Consider the following 18,267-nt stretch of genomic DNA (forward strand, 5'->3'; position numbering starts at 1 on the left):
AGAGCCTACCAACAGTAGCTTTAAAAAAGGGTCATCCAGTGAGGAAGCTTTTCACTGCTCTGTATTGTTATAAAGTGGTTTGGAAAACAAGAAGTGTGTGATGTCAAGCTGCTGGGTTTAAGACATGTGCGAGATTTAGCAGGGGGGGGAAGGAAAAAAAAAAAAAAAAAAAACCACCCACCTCAACTCTGAAACAAAAGTCAATTTTGGACTCTTTTTCACAAACTGTTTGGCTGCTTTAATATTAAATGACTACCTTTTGTGTAGTATGTTCAATATTTGTGATGCACATAAAGTATATACATGTATCTGCTCCTTTGTTTCATATTGCTCCCATTATAGTGGTACATTTTTTTCGTAAATGACAGGTTATCTGAAAACCTTGGTCTCAAAGTGTTTCATAAAATACAATGCTCTACTGTAATATTGAGTGTAAATTACTATGGTGTTTCCAGCCATGAGCACAAATCTCTCAAATTATATGTATTTCTCAACTTGAAATTTAAAGCTTTCTCCTCAAAATATGTGGTCTGTAGTTGGTTCACTCTGGCATAAGACCTTCCATATCTGATGATAACAACCACCCCCCGCCCTCACACACACACACACACACACACACACACACACACACACACACACACACACACACAGAGAGAGAGAGAGAGAGAGAGAGAGAGAGAGAGAGAGAGAGAGAGAGAGAGAGAGAGAGACTGACTAACTTTCTTGGGCACTGCAGATTGCAGAAACCTGTTTTAAAAGCTGATATATAAACTGCAAATTAGAAAAGAATAGAGTGCTCTGTAGGAATTAACTATTTTGTGGTAAAATGAAAAGAACATGTAACTAATTTCTTGAAGTTCAATAAACATGTGAGAGGAGATATTAACCAACTATTTTTATGTTATTTCCCCATTTCTTTTTTTTGTTATTATTATGATGTTTCAATTTTATTTCTACCTACCTTTACTTAATACCAATTGGGCAGAAGGGCATACAAACAAAAATGAAAGATAGGCAGAAAGGAAATTGAAAGATCATAATTGAAAAAAAGAAATAGGGATGTAACAATGTCACCTTCACATCTCAAACATAGTTGCTACAGTCTTTAGCCCAGCACTGTCACAATTCTCTATACCTAAAATGAAACTCATTGTTCCTATCATCTAGTGTTTTCTAGGGTATCTCCCACATCCGCAAATCCTGACTGGCTTATCAATGTTGCCTTGTCTTTTAAGACAATGCTGAGTTTTTCTTTTCCTCCTCTTCCCTTCAACTCCTGAAGAATGAATTCCTCAGTCCCAAAGCCAATCGTGTTTCTGTCTCCATATTGCACTATTGTTACATGTAATTTCAGTGTTGACAATTTTTCTCTGTAAATATATGAAGCTTTAAAACTTATTCCGCAAAGTACACTTTACATGAGAGCATGAGCTCTATTGTTGGACAGGTAGTATGTTAATATCAGACATCAGAAGCTTCAGGAATGACAGATGATAAATCACAAGGACATTTTTCTTCTTTGATGCAGTCAACTTGTGGTAACATTATCATACACAATATACCTTAAATTTGTAAGAAGACAGTAGGCGAAACGAGGAGACAGAAGAAAAAAGTGATGAGACTGATAATGGAACATCAATGAATAAACAGCTTGTTTTTCATGAAAAAAAATACATTAGAAATGTATAACTCAACTAAATGTGGCTCTTCACTCCCAAGTAACTGTGCACACTCCAGAAAAAATCAAAGCTCAACTGTAATGTACACTATGACCAGATTTTCAGTATTTGTATCATGCTCTTTTAATCTTTACAAACTTGGCAAACTTGCTCATATCACCACACTGAATGAATAATTAAAATGAATGGAGTCTATTGTACATTTTATATATACAATATAAATTTTAGTGCAATTAAAAGTGAATTATTACATACAAAATTTTCCCAACATAGCAACAGACAACCATCAGAATATAACTAAAAAACTAAGTCCAGTTCACATTAAACATACCAGGGTAAGACAGCAATGGTTCCTTGAAATTTCTGCTCAAAATATGTTTCCTCTTAGAACATAAAACTGTACATGAAATGCACATACAAAAGAAATGAAATAGTGATTATGGTTACATAAAAGTGTTTATACAAATGCCAGAACTCTGACCAGTTAGATGTGAGACTACCTTTTGAAAATATTATTCTGTTGAACTGCAAATATAAGCAGCTATTTTTGGCTGTGCCTGTTCTGTGTGCATTTAAAAGTATTCTAAACAATTTCCAAGGCCACTTCTACTATCACCAGCTTCCTTCACATACAATTCACTTTTCTTTTGTGGTACAACCAAAAGTTTAGAAGAAAAACATATCACCAAACAGAAATAACTGAATTCTAAAATGAACATAAATATCTTTTAAACAATGCTGAAATATACTCATCATAAGTAAGAACATTTAGGTTCTATGAGATTTCTTCTACTAAAGAAAAGGAGAAGGGGGAGGTGCAGAGAGGGAGAGAGAGAGAGGGGGGGGGGGCTGACTAGAGAGCTCATCAGTTTTATCTTTCTGTTAAACGAACAGGAGATCCCAGCAGTGGATGCTGTAAGACAGATGAAAGGAACTCAAGATGAATACATTGTACTACTGGTGCTAAAAACAGCAGTCATACATGGCACACTAAAGCTTGTCATAATAAACCATTTTGTTTGGTTATCAAACTTTTTTAATTACCTCATTCTGCAAGGGAATGAATTCTGTACATCTAGAACATTCATTACAATGAATAAAATGCAACGAACAACTGCTCACTTCATTAGTTTCTATCACTTTCAACTCTACATTCACACAATAAAGTAGTGCTTCTTCAGTAACCCTCTATGAACTAGACAGGTTGATCAAAGCAAGACTATTATTGTGCAAGATCTCTACATAAAACAATTAACAACTAAGATGTGAACTTGTGATAACACCACAGGTTAACATCATAAAATTTACAGATATCTCTTAATATTTCAAATTTTCCATGCTGCAAAGCTCACTGCCACAATATATTTTCTTCTTTAAAAGTGTAGTACACTTAGTCTGTTACACAAGTGAAATGAGCTTATATATGACCCCACTTACACAAAGGTTTTTAAAAACTTATAAAAACTTCAACAAGAAGAATATTTACAAATTTTGTATGCTTTGTTTAAAATTTACAAGACAGAAATATTGTTTTCAGTATATAAAACACAAATCAAGCCAGTACTGAGTCATCAGAGCTTGTTCAGCACTGTTAAGTCCTTGACAACAGTTACATATTTTATCACTTGTGAAATAAATATATTGCCCATTATTACAGACATTCTATTATTTTGTATGACAGGAACAGAAATATGAGTCTCCTACATCTTGGGTAATGGACCAGGAACACCAACATGGAGCCAGAAATTAAATGATAGTGAAAGACAACAAAAAATAGGAGGGGGGGGGGGGGCGTAACATGTTGGTTACAGTCTAAATTCAATAGAAATACATTCATCACCAACATTAATCAGGTACAAAAGGAATATTTCTTGATCAATCACACTTGTTGGTATGTTGTAATGAATGTAATATGAGTTCTAGAACAGAATGTGAGGCAACATCACTTTTTTTACCAAATTATGTTTCTGCAGGTGCTCTTAATGGAACACTAATTCACAGCAACAGTTTTATTTACACACAGGATCCAGGAACTGTGATCTTCTCATTTTTGGTACAAAACATTCAAATTGCTATTCACATTACAACAATCAATGACTCCATAATGCTCTTATAAGGTGAAAAATTATCACAGAAAACATACACATCATTTACAATGACAATGAACAGTTTTACATGAGCTACCCTTGTACCTCAGTTTTATGGCTTGCTGCCTCACCATCCACCACCATATGGCCTAGACATATTGCCCCGAAATGGTCTGAAGAAACCTCGACCAACATTTGGATCATGTGGGGGACGAAATGGAAATCTTGGAGGTGGGGGGACATTCCTTCTCGGTCCTGACCACCCTGGTCTCATTCGAGGATTAAACGGGCCTCTCATCATTGGAGGAGGCACCGACCCTGGTGGAGGTGCCATAGGTGGTCCAGGGGGGCCAGGTGGAGGGGGATTTTGGAAACCTCTAAGAGGACCCATTCCCCTGCCTCGGATCATCCTACCCCTGTCTGACTGATGAGCCCTCAAGGGATCATGAGATTCAAATCCAGGTATCTCATCATTCAACCAAGGTTCATTCTCATTTGTGCTAAACGCAGGGACACACCATGGTTGATCAGGTGGTTTCTGCACTGATGGAGTGTTTGACGCAGTAACAATAGTCTCTATACCTGATCCAGTTCCATTGCTTTCAGTCGTCTTGGCTGGTGAATCTTCTATCCATTCTGAATGTTCTTTACTAACATTTAGTGAGTTTGAACTCTGTGAAGTACCACTACTAGAATTCAGAAGTTCTGTGATAGCTTCCAAATCAGGAAGACTATTCCAGATTGCATCATCAGTTAGTCTACTTAGGTTGCTGTTTTCAGTGAGGGATTCTGTGTCCTTCAATTGCCCATTTCGGACATCATTAGTCTCTGTAGAGTCTGCTACATTTATGTTCTTAGCATTAGCTGACAAAAGATCACAAAGAGATGTAATACCTACAGTGGTTGTGCTTGTAGCTCCTCCAGAGGTTTCTGGAGGCAATGGTGGTGGAGGAGGTGGAGGAGGAGGTGGTGGAGGTGCAAGTAAAGCTGTTCTCACAGAACTCCTTGGAGATGTTACATTCGGTGGTGGAGTATTTCTCAGACGTGGAACTGGTGCTGAACCACCAATAGTAGGGATTTTATGACACCCAAAAACTCTGTTTCGTGTCTTTGGTGACCCTTCACCAACTTCACTAAGAGGTGAATTAAACAAAACTTTTGATTGGTTATTTATATTGAATGACACCGTCTTATTGGTAACCTGTGGCAGTGGGGCAATATCCTCATCAAGTTTAACACCATCTCCCATTGAAGAACTAGCAACATTTTCATTTGTTTCACTAACTTCTTCATCACTCATCTCCATATCAACACTCTCCACATTATCCTGTGTTTCATCTCGTTTGTGTGGGAATGTTTTTGTTGGTGTTTTAGCATCTTCATTATCATCTCTGTTCCGAAGTGGTGATATATGCATTGCCTTTACTTGCTCAGTATCATCTGAATGAACTCCATCATCTGATCTGTTTGCATCTAATCTTGATGACTGTTCTCGATACTGTGTACGGTCCAAATCTCCAATATTGTTCTTCTGAGGAATAACTTTAATAGAAGGTTTCCTGTAGTCCACATCACCATCAGAACTAACTTCATTCTCAACTGAATTTTCCGATGCTGAGATAATTTTTCCAGCTCTGTAATCCTGGTCTTCACGAAGCCAGGAGAGAACTGGAGGTGTTGGGGGTGGTACAAGAGGTGCATGTGTATCGCGGACAGGTGAGCCTGTCAAACTAATCAAGTTCCTGTGGTCAATATCCTTCTTCCGGTGTAGTGCTGGTCGGTGATCAACATCTTTCTTGTTGTGATTAGGGGCAGGAATATGGATCAACAAACGGTGATCTGTATCTTCCAAAGGCTCATTCAATGGAGCAGGCTCTTCAGCAGCACCAGCACTGGCCAAAGGTAGGGGAACTAAGGTGCGGTGATCTACATCTGCAGAAGCTGAGACCATTGTAGAATTTACAATAGAGTCATCATATTCAACAGGATCACTGAAACCTTCTTTTTCATACATTGGTGGGGACTCTGGTGTGTCGAGATCCTGTATGGGAACTTTATTCACTGGCAACACAGGCATCCATTCACTAACTTTCTCCCCAGAATCTGTTTGCCATGCAGGGTTTGTGTCGCTCCATGTTGGAAACTTTGGAGGGAGTTTTGTATTCCATGAATCTTCAGTTTCTTGATTTGTTTCATATTTGTATGTTGTCGTCTCCTCCAGTGGGAACAGATTTGGAGGCATTGGTGGTGGCTGCAAAGGACTTGATGATGTACTAAGAGGAGGATAATCATAGTCTGTATTTGAAGTACTCTGAATTTCTGTGTCTGAAGTATATGAAATCTGCTTCTGCAGTGGTGCAGGCTCTGGTTCTGGCTCATCTTCATCCAATGTGAGACCTGGAATTGCTGTTGCTGTCGTTGTTGTGCTGGATGATGGTATTAAAGACTTTAGAAATTCTGTAATGTTGAATGTCTCTTCTGGCTTAGATCTGGAATTGATGACTTCTATTGGCTTCCCCTGAAAATGAAAGGATAATCACTCAATTTCACTAAAAGCCTGTAACATGGCAGCAACAATGAACACAAATAAGTACTACACACACACACACACACACACACTCACACACACACACATTTTAAATTTTAAATAACTTTTATGTTGTTCTCTTATTAGATTTCAAATGCAAAGTCTCCTACTATTGCACTTCAAGCCTTCATTTTTAACATTAATCAAATTAGTTCAGCCTATGTGCTACTACTATTATTCTGAATATTTTCACATGCATAGGAGCCATAGAAATTTGGAATGAGGAATAATATCACTGGATTCAAGAACTGTGATAGCAGATTTCTGATCAACATAATAAATATTATAGAATATTAACATTTCCCCAAGGGCTGTAAAACCAAAACTTTTGGAGTTGTTATTGTATTGGACTTCAAAATCATTGTTTTCAATGTGTCATCAATATAAGCTTATTTATGTCACACTGGCGGTATGTTATAAGTACTGCACACCACTGTATACTCTAATAGCAACAGCATATTATATTTTAAATGGCCTACCACAAAAGAAGAACAAAAAAGTGTAACCTGTCTCTCAGGTCTGAGAAACTCACTTCACAGACACACTGCAGCTACCACTGACCATAGTTTACAGTCCAGGAGGGGACTGTCAATGGGGAAGAGAGCATGAGAAAAAGGCTGGAAAACTAACAAAATGGTAATATTCTACAAGATGGAGCATGAAATGTCACAATCTGGCATGGAAATAATAAAATCTGAAAAGGAGGATACAAATGCTCAATCTATATATACTAAGATTCAGTGAAATGAAATATAAAGAAGGGTTTCTAGTCAACAACCACCATATATTGTATAAATGGAGCATGATTCATTATGAAAAGGAAGGTGGGGAAAGAGTGAGTTGCTGTGAACAGTTTAGTGACAGGATTAATCTTGTGTTAAGAGAGATGCAAATATCATATGGGAGACTGGAATGCTGCAGTTGGAGAATGGATAAAAGATAGAATAACTAAAGAATACAACCACAGCAGTAAGAATGATGGAGGCTCCTTGATTTTTTTGCACTAAACTGCAGATAGCAAAATCGTGAGGGTGTGTCATGAGACGCTTGGATAGCCCAGTCAGTGGAATACCCACCTGTAAAAGGCGAAGCTTTCAGGTTTGAGCTCTGGTCCAGCACACAGTTCTAATCTGTCAGAATATCACAACTCAGTGCACAATCTACTGCAAAGTGAAAATTCATTCTGGGAGCAAATACACTGCTTAAGAATTACAAGAGGAGGAGGGATATTTGACAAAGGCCTGGAGAAATGAGAAGCTGCCAGCTTGATTGTATCACGGTAAAATAGTGATTCCGAAAAAGATGATGGATTTTAAGGCCTATCCAGGAACAGATACAGATTCGAATCATAATTTAGTAATGAGGAAGAGTAGACTGAAGTTAAAGAGAATCTTTAGAAAGAATCAATGTGGAAAGAAGTGCGATACTAAAGTAAAGAGGAATGATGATGATTTAGTCTGTATGTGGTATTATAATAAATACAACAGGGGGGGGGGGGGGGGGGGGGCAGTTCAGTTGATGGGAAATGGATGTCCCTAAAAAAGGCAATCACAGAAGTTGGACAAACAAATATAGGCAGAAACAAGACAACAGTGAAAAATACTCAACCACATAAAGAAATACAAAAATGTTCATGAGCAGAAAGGAACAGAGGGATAGAAGTCAATGAAGGAATGAAATCAATAAGAAGTGCAGCAAAACTAAAGTGAAACAACTGTAGGAAAAATGAGAAGAAATTGGACATACGATGGTCATCAGAAAGCCATATTCAGCTTACAGAAAAGTCAAAATAATTTACAGTGAAACTAAAAGCTTGGGTGGCAACATTAAAAGTGTGAAAGGAATTCCACAGTTAGATACAGATAAGACTGCAGATAGATAAAGAGTACATTAATGGCTTCTATGAGGTGGAGGAATTGTCTGGTGACATACCAGAAGAAAATATATATGTTTATGTGGAAGACAGGAGGGATCCAGTACTAAAATTTGAGTTTAACAAAAATTAGGAAAACTGGTGATCAAACAAGGCTGAACGCAAAGCTAATATTCCTACACAGTTTCTAAAATCATTGGGGAAAGTGATTACTAAAACAACTAATCAAGTAAGTGTGTGGAAGTTATATTGTGGGAGACATGCCACTGGACTTTCTGAAGAATGTCATTCACACAATCCCAAAGATGGACGGCAGCAGTAGATACAAGAGAGAAGTACCACACAATCAATTTAACAGCTCAAATGTCCAAGTTGCTTTCAAGAATGATAGACAGAACAATGGAAAATAAAACTGGGGATCTGTCAGATGACTATCAGAGTTAGACTTTGAGAGAGACCATTCTGATGTTGGCCTTGAAAATGAAGGCAAGATTTATACAAAAATAATGACATCATCTTAGTCTTTGTTCACCTATAAAATGTGTTCAGCACCATGAAATGATAGAAGATGTTTGAAATTCTAAGGCAAATAAGTATAATTGTTAGGAAAAGATAGGTAATATACAGTATTACAAGAACTAATGATGTACACTAACAATGGAAGATTAACAGAAGTGGTCAAAGTAAAAAAAAATATTTAAGGCAAAAAAGATTTAAGGCAAAGATGCAGTCTTAGTCCCCTACTGTCAAATCTATATACCGACAATGACAACAATAAAATAAAAGATCAAGAGTGGGATTAGCATTCAGGATGAACAGGTATAAATCTTAAGCCTTGCTGATGATATTGCAACCTTCAGTGAGGAAGAATTACAGGACCTTCTGAATGAAATGAACAGTCTAACACCACAGAATACAAAAAGAGAGAGGTTGGAAGTAATGAGGAATAGCAAAAATAAGAGTACCTATAACATAGTAGATATAGCGAAAGAATCCTACTACCCTGGAAGCAAAATACTGGATGATGGATGCAGCAATGAGGATGTGAGAAGTTGAGTAGTACAAGTGTAGAGAGCAGCCCTCGCTACAACTGAGGAGGAAATTTCTAAGAATGTATATCTGGAGCACAGTATTGTAAGGAAGTGAATCATGGATTGTGCAAGAATCGGAAAAGAAGAGAATAAAACTATTTGGAACATGCTGTTACAGGAGTATGATGAAAATTAGGTAGACTGGGACAACAAGAGATGAGGCACTCCTCCACAGAATTGGCAAGGAAAAGAATACATGGAAAAAACTAATTAAAGAAGGGACAGGATGACAGGGCACAGTATGTGCATTAAGACATAAGGGAATAACTTGCATTGTGCTAGAGAGAGCCATATAGGGCAACTGGTGTAAATGCTACTCAGAGATGATGTGAAATTCATTGGCTTTCAACAAATATACTGCTATGTTCTATAGCGTAAAACACACAACTACTGATATGTTGCAGGTATTATGACGGTGTTCCAGGTGCTGTAGTGCAGACTGCATATGTTACAGGACGCTGAAATGTCCTAGATATAGTCATTTTTAATCAGTGCACTCAGTGAACATGCTCCAGGGGGGGGGAGGGGGGGGGGAACCAATAGTTCCACTTTCTGTCACCAGGTAAAAATATGGTGCTGTAAGCAGTAAAAATGTGAAATGTTTCCTGTTTTGATGCCAGTATGCTGTTTTGTCACTTGGCAATGTGTGGTGATTTCTTTTTTGAGGTGACCATCAGTGTAAAGGGTCAATAAGATTGAAGTTTTCCATACAAAACACAATAGCTGTTGAAAAGATAGACCATGTACTTCTGGAAAAAGTTGTTTTATCATAATGGCAGCAACAGTACCGATGCAGTGTGCGAATATCGCCAACAGGAAGAGCTGTGAAGAGGCCCCATGTCAATAAATGGGCTACAGGATATGATCAAGACCCTTGAAGAACTGTGATTAGTAGGTGCACCTGAGAAATGGGGTGGTCCTTTCCCATAGCGGTTGTTGAAGTTGCTGTAGCTATAGCCAACCATGCACTACATGCCTAAAATTCTGCAGCCAGTGTTCATGCTGTGTCAAAGGAACTGTCACTCCCCTGGTCAACAGTTTAAAAGATTCTGCAGCACATCTTACACTCTTATCCCAACAAGACTCAGAATGTGTGCCAAATAAAGCCCTAAGATAGGCTGCAGCACTGTGACTGCCATTCATTTTTTTACATGCATGGAAATGGATGACATGTGGCTATGGAGTATTCTTTGGGCACCTGAGGAAAATTTTTCTCTGTATGGTGCTGTGAATGCAAAGAACTATCACATATGGGAATCTACTCAACCACATTTTGTGCAGGAACAATGAAGCACTCAGCTACTTCTTCTTGGTCCATTTTTCTTCAGGGAGATGACACCTTGTGGGTCTGTTACATGTACAGTGATAATTGCATATTATAAGAACCTCCTTGTGTAACATCCAGTTTTGGAAAAAAAAAAAAAAAAAAAAAAAAAAAAAAAAAAAAAAAAAAAAAAAAATGTATCCACACTATTCTTTTCAAGCAAGATGGAGCAAAATAACATGTTGCTTGTCAGATGGAAGATTTGCTCTGAGAAACCTTCGGTAATGGCCTTATCATCTCTAAGCAATTTCAAGATTTATGGCCGTCCAGATACCCCATCCTAAATCCATAAGACTTCTAGTTTTGAGGCTACCTAAAAGATCATGTCTGTAAGGGATGTATCCAGACTCTTGCTGGTCTGAAGGATAGCATGCTACAGCATATCTCTCTGATTACACCATGTTTGCAGCATGCATCTACATCTACATCTACAGGGATACTCTGCAAATCACATTTAAGTTCCTGGAAGAGGGTTCATGAACCTCCTTCGCAATTATCTATTATTCCAATCTTATACAGTGCACAAAAAGAATGAACACCTATATCTTTCTGTACGAGCTCTGATTCCCCTTATTTTATCGTGGTGATCATTCCTCCCTATGTAGGTCAGTATCAACAAAATATTTTCGCATTCAGCGGAGAAAGTTGGTGATTGAAATTTCATGAGGAGGTCCCGTCACAATGAAAAACGCCTTTCTTTAATGATGTCCAGCCCAAATCCTGTATCATTTCTGTGAACCCTCTCCCGTATTTAGCAATAATACAAAACATGCTGCCTTTCTTTGAACTTTTCAATGTACTCGGTCAGTCCCACCTGGTAAGGATCCCACACCGTGCAGCAGTATTCTAAAAGAGGATGCACAAGTGTAGTGTAGGCAGTCTCCCTAATATGTCTGTTACATTTACTAAGTGTCCTGCCAATAAAACACAGTCTTTGGTTAGCTTTCCCCACAACTGTCACTCATGGCATGTTACAGATACAAAATGTTGCTGAGTCAGGAGATCATACTGAACACATGTTGTGACTTGTGACTATACTATATTAACCATGCCACAACCACCATAATCATGTGTTTCATCATTCGTCCCCTTTTTCTGCACCAACACCACATTCTGACTGCTTGCAGCACCATATTTCACCTGGAGGCAGAAAGTGGAACTATTATTTTTTCAGCATTAATGAACATACCTAATGTTTCAGCAGCCTGTGATGTATACAGCCTATACTGTAGCACTCGGAACACTGTCAGTTTCATTATAAGCACCTGGTATTACAACAAAATGCAAAACTTGTACATTTGATTTTACATCTGACTTGAATGGAGAATTCACTGGATTCATATTGGCAAAGTGTGACAGTCTATCATACAACTTTCTTTTTGTGGCCAAAGATATTTGTATGCTGCACAGCTTGAATGTGTTGGCTGTTTCTTGTGATAATTTTTGAAAATGCTATGTCTAGGGATCCATTTCCAAAATATGGTGAAGATGAAATTGGAATGTGTGACTGCTAATTTTATCGTCACATTTATTTTGTTGTGTTCTTTTAATATCTTTTATTTGCTGGTGTGTCTATTGAAGCTCAAGTGTGCAGCTGACAAAAATAGTGTTACAGTAATAAGAAAACTAGTACATTATGTCCAGAAAACAAATTTATCAAATCCAAACTATGTTAGTGTAGGATGTGTGCCGATCATTCTGTAGAGTAAGGGATTTCTCATTTTTGAAGGTTGCAACTATGAATTGATGTCAATTGTCAACAGCCAACATGTGATGCTAGTTGTTTCTTGTACAAAAATAGTTAATTTCAAAGTACAAAAAGTTCACTTCCGAGGTGGGTAAAAAGGCTATGCGCTTATTTAGAAAGACAAAAGAAGAAATATCCATGGCTAGCACACATAAATAACAATTTCTTGTACGCAAAATGTGGATGTTCTAACTTACAGTTACAACTGCAGGAACTTTTTTTTTAATCATTAAGAATGTCAAGAAACCATTAACTAAAGTCAGTGAAATAGGTAATACTATTTTGACTGAGAGTAGTCTTATGATGGATTGATATGTCACTCATCAATGTTTAGCATTTTTAATGCTCCATAAGTGTTTAAAAAATACCTGCAGTAATTACATTCAAAGTTATTAAGACAGAATTTTACATTACAGTGATTAACCTAAGTTTTCTAATTACTACATTGTCCATGTTCTTCCATTAATAAAATAACAGATGCTCAGTGTAAAAATTTGGATTTATCAGTGGAGTCCCATACTGAGGTGTTGCAGAAGATGCCAACCCTACTATATGAGTTTTTAACATGGTATCTTAGGATCATTATTGTTCTTCACATACTATACATCATTAACTTCCCAGACAATGTTAGGCACAGGAAAACAACTGATAATGTGACTTTTGACAACTTTGTCTAGTGGAAGACCATGGCACCCATTGCCCAGACAACAAGACAACACCAATGATGAGTCAGCTTTACTCCCACACCACGGCCGGCTCGGCATGTATAGTCCACCCTACTGCCATGCTGTTAGTAAGCAGTAACATTTGGTTCACAAATCAGTTGCGTCCATTTCCTCAGCTCTAGCAGTGAAGCTGTGAGGTCACCACAGCTGCATCTCGATAGGTAAGAGAAAAAATAAATACAATATCTGTGAGGAGCGAAAACATGCAGTTACGGATATCTGAACTCAATGAAGTTTACGATTGCTCATTTCTGAGCATACTACAGCGTGGCAGATGTTAAAGTGGAGTCAATAAATCTGGTCAGCACCAAACACTCAGTCAGAGGAAGAATTTGAAAGAAAGCAGAAAGCAGTGTACTGAATTTTACAGTTACATGTCAGCAGAATACTGCACAGTGATTCTCAAGTAGAGAATATCATCCAAGATTGAAGCATTAATGAAACTGAAATTGGATGGTTATTTTGTCACCATAATTCAGTAATACCTTTTGACAGAGAATATAATAAACTAATAGTGACATCTCAATCCACTGTGCTTAATTAACTGCACCTAAATGATTCTCAGACAATAATAATACTGAAAGAATCCATCACAGCCACGAAAAGGAGTAATCATCAGTAAATTGAACAACGAAGAGCAACCTCACAAAGTGTAATCAAAGCAATGGAGTGTGTTTGTCTGCTGTTATTGTGAATCAAATATTTTAGGATTACCATTTTGTTAGTAACAGTATGAGATGTCCCAATATGAGGTTTGCCATAAAAGAAGTTATCCAAGAACACTTTCACTGGCTTCAAAAGTATTGATGGTTGGAAGCAGAATTCAAATACACAGACAAGGGCACAGATTTGGCTGCTTTGTGTGTGAGTACTTTCAATATGATAGCAAATAGTGGGGGTCTGATTTTAGATGCTTCAAGACGAGTGGGCAGAAAAGCTGTTGCACTTAACATTCTTGGATCAGTGGTTTTGACAACCGAAAGGACAGAAGGGAAAATGAAGTTGATGAGGCATCACAAAGTCATTCTCCCATGGATACAGCGGCAAAAAAAAAAAAAAAAAAAAAAAAAAAAAAAAAAAAAAAAAAAAAAAAATCCACAACGGATTTGGGAACAAGACAGTTGCACTGTAGCAGGATGCAATATACATACGTGTATGGCTGTTATCAATGCAAGGAGTACCTTACATTAAACACACTTCTTTTTAGCCCCAATGAAGAGGAGCTATTTATCAGAAGTAAGTTATCTCTGCAAAATGTCTTCATAAGCTAGGTTTTGATCACAAAAAGTTTTTATATCGAAAATTTATCACCAAGAGAAGTGAGAGCATGGCATGGATAAACCAGATCTGAATTCTGTGAAGAGCATTTTGTTTGAACACATTGTGTGGCTGGATGACACATAGATTAATGCATGTCAAAGGTTCACAAATGTCTGAGTGGATCAAACAGCCAAAGGAACAATGAAAGCACCGACAGGAAACAATGGCTACGCAATCAACCTTCACATGCCTCATATCATGGCTTCAGTTCAAACTGTTTATTGCTGTTTTATTCCAGAAAGCAAGGGGACCATGATGAGGAAAAGAATGACAGTGTTTCCATAGAATGGATTTCTAATTTTATTTTACAAAATATTCTCCCAAATTAAACAATAGTAATGGACACTGCACTATCACATTCCACTGTGTTGACAAAAAGCTTTGGCAATGGGCAATGGAAGAAAGTGGATAATTTGTTTTGGGTACGCATCATCAGAGAAACCTGAACCTAGCATGGAAAGGTCAACTTCATCAAACTTATAAAGCTATACAAGCCAAAAACCCCCATGCTATCAGGCTGGGGAACTGACTATAGTGAAACGGTGTAATGTATTCAGGATTCTTCCATGCCATGCCAATTTTGATCTGACAGAACTTATATGGGCCATGGTGGCAACAATTCATTAAATGTTTTAGTGAGGTGGAAATGCAGATGAAAGTAGCTATTGTGATAATTTGATTCTTCTCTTGGACACAAGCTTCTTACACCATAAATTATTCATGGGTGTAGGTAGCATCTTTGGTATAATTTTTAGTTACTTAACACTTCTTCACTGAAGGCCAATTAACGACTATGTGGCAAAAATATGCGGGGCACTCCTAGCATGTACAGACAACACTGCACCCCTCCACTCGTTCTGCACGGAACTGTCAAAAGTCTTGAGTTATTGCAAACACATACTAAATGTTGTGGTAATTCCATAGAATGTGTGGTGAACCCAAATTTTTTATGGATGAATATATAAGTACACAAAGATGCCAGCAAAATGAATGTCATTAGCTTGTTATGACCTTAGAGTCCTGTCATCAGTGTAAAACAGCAAATGTCTCTTAGTTATATACTATTCTTATGTGTACTCAGTCCTTACCTATGGTATATTTTTTTTGGGCTCAAGTGCAAATAAACTCCCACAAGACTTGAAATACATAAATGCATCACATGAATAATAACTAAGAACACTAACTGGCCTCAAAGTACAAATATTTTTAAAGAGTTGGGGATTGTGACTGCACAATCAAAGCATATCTACCAACCCATTACGTACATTAGGGAAAAAGCTAGTAATTACTGAACTAACAGCAACAGCCAATGATTGAGAAACAAGAACCAAACTTGAGTTATATTTACTGAGAAAAATTAAACAAAAAACTAGCACAGACTCAAGCTCAACAATAAACTGGCCACAGACATAAAATATATTAAAACCAACATGTTTAAAAAGAGAGTTAAAACAAACATCTTAAATAATATGTACTGAACAGAAAAGGATTACTTAAATAACACAGAAAAGAGGTTGGTAAGAAAGCGTAAGTTTGTAAAAATTAAAAGAGAAAAAAAATCTCTTTCATTATAAAATATACTTTCAGACTGAATCATACTAGTAAAACCAGGTTTATTTCCATCAGGAACAGTGTGCTCCATGGCCATATTAAGGATATCCTAGGTAGGAGGGAGGGCAATATCAGTCGTAAATTTTTGATCTGTTTATTGCGGATCGATTTCAGCTATTGTGTAGCTATGTTCAGCTCAATTATATCCAAATCATGATGACTCATTGTAAATACAAGTCATCTCAAACAAGTTTATATTTGAAGAGCTCTCTGCATATGCACAACAAATCAGAGGAGAGTGGGGAGGAGGGTGGGGCGGAGGTACATTCAACACCTGCTTGACTTTTAGGAATTCAGTTTATATGGAGAATTTCTCGGGCATGGAATTTTTGTTCTGTGAGTGAGAATCTTACCAAAATGGTGATTCAACAACTGTAGCACGGAGGAAATTTTACAGTGATTGTGGATTGCATAATGCAAATTATGCTAACTTCTCCTTAACTGGAAATGGTTCAAAACATTTAAGGAGACTGGTTCAACAGTGGCCAAACTGAAACACAGCCAACCAAGGTCATCAAGAATCGGCAAATCCATGGAGAATGTAAATCGGTCTGTTCATGACGAGCCTAACGTCTCCATTTGTAAGCCTGCAAGTTCTTTAAATGAGTATAGGTCATCACTGCATTGAATTCTGCAAAAAGACCTAAAACTGAATCCTTACAAAATCCAATTGGTGCAAGAATTAAAGCCCTAGGATGCCCAGAATAGGCTAGTTCATTAATGGTGTGACTGAGTGCCCTTCATTTAACATTGTTCTGTTTTCTGACAACACTCATTTTCACCTGAATGGTCACAGCAATAAGCAAAATTGCTACTAATGGAGTGGAACAAATCCTAAACAGAAGTTACTGTATGGGCTGTAACATCAGCCTGAGTAATAATTGGCCCATATTTTTTCGAGGATAAGAATAGTAGTGCAGTTACAGTTAATTTGGAATGTTATGTGATGATGTTAAATGACTTTTTGGTGCCTGAATTGCAAAATTTTCCTGGTTGTAACCAAAGAACACGGTTTCAGCAAGACAGAGCCACTGCAGACACATTCAATGCACCAGTACTGCGAGTTTTCAAAATTTCCCCCACCAAATTGATCTCCAGGAGGGGTGACATATACTGGCTCCCACACCATACAATCCAGGCTTGAGCCCCATGGAATTTTTTTAACAGGGGTATGTCAAATCTCAAGTGTAGGTCAAAAATCTGACATCTCTGGAGCAACTGGAAGAGAATATCTATAGAGAAGTGGTAGCCAGTCCATGGCGAGTTGTCATGTAAAATTTTGTTCGTTGTTTAAATGAGTGCTGTAGGAGTGCTGGATTGTATTTAAATGACATTATTTTTAAGAAGCAAATTCCTAAACTATATATTTCAAAAATAAATAAAGATTTTGCTGATAGACTTCAACTTATATTTTATTTTGACACATAAAATCTATAAAATTAATTCTGAGTCATCCTGTATAATAGCACATGGTACCACTTGACATTGCAAATGACAAACATCAATGAAACTGAGTTTAACTGATGTTTGGTATCTATAACATCAACTGGCACAATATGCTATTATATTTATGATGAGTCGTCATGACATGGTTATAACTGTGCTGAAGATAGCAACACAGTAGCTGAAGTTGATCTGCAATAACAAATTAACAATTTACAACTGATGCTGCCCTTCCTCCTATCTTGGATCGCATTACTAAAATTCTGTACACTCAAAATTTGTGATGAAAAATCCTGAACTCTTTACATTTTCCTGAGTTCAGTATCTTTATTACACGAGGATACCGACTCAGCTTTTCAGAAAGACAAATCAGAACACACAAGGCATGTAGCATAGGAGCAAGTATCATCATGGCCCTCTTGTCAGCCAAAAGGCCGTGTTTACTGTGTGCAGTTACTTGTGATGAGATGTAGATAAATAGTAAAACACTACTTATGAATCACCTTGTCCTCTATGTAATTATGGATTCACATGTTCATTAATTTAACACATGTGACTCCATAATTATTGTTGTATTAGGCTGGCAATTAGATGTGGATGAATCAAAAATTAATTAATGTTCATTTACATTTGTTATGGGACCCCACTTTATGGTACCTGTCATTATTAACATGAGGGACCTAAAGTGTCATGTAAAAGTCTTGAGTAGTGTGTGTGTGTGTGTGTGTGTGTGTGTGTGTGTGTGTGTGTGTATTGTTGATGAAGGCCTAAGGCCAAAAT

The 18,267-nt window shown here is 37.4% G+C and overlaps 1 protein-coding gene across 3 annotated transcripts in view; it reads right to left on the bottom strand.

Moving 5' to 3' along the window:
• Window positions 1–936: 936 nt before the first annotated feature.
• The window catches only part of LOC126273013 (uncharacterized), a 163,947-nt gene continuing 146,616 nt past the window's right edge, over window positions 937–18,267 (bottom strand). For all 3 annotated transcript variants that reach the window (XM_049976381.1, XM_049976383.1, XM_049976382.1), the window contains one exon: window positions 937–6,284. In XM_049976381.1, coding sequence (XP_049832338.1) covers window positions 3,894–6,284 — 2,391 coding nt within the window. In that variant the 3' untranslated portion in view covers window positions 937–3,893. The remainder of the gene's footprint in view (window positions 6,285–18,267) is intronic.

The sequence above is a fragment of the Schistocerca gregaria genome, chromosome 5 (assembly GCF_023897955.1).
Source record: "Schistocerca gregaria isolate iqSchGreg1 chromosome 5, iqSchGreg1.2, whole genome shotgun sequence".
Taxonomy (NCBI): Eukaryota; Metazoa; Arthropoda; class Insecta; order Orthoptera; family Acrididae; genus Schistocerca; species Schistocerca gregaria.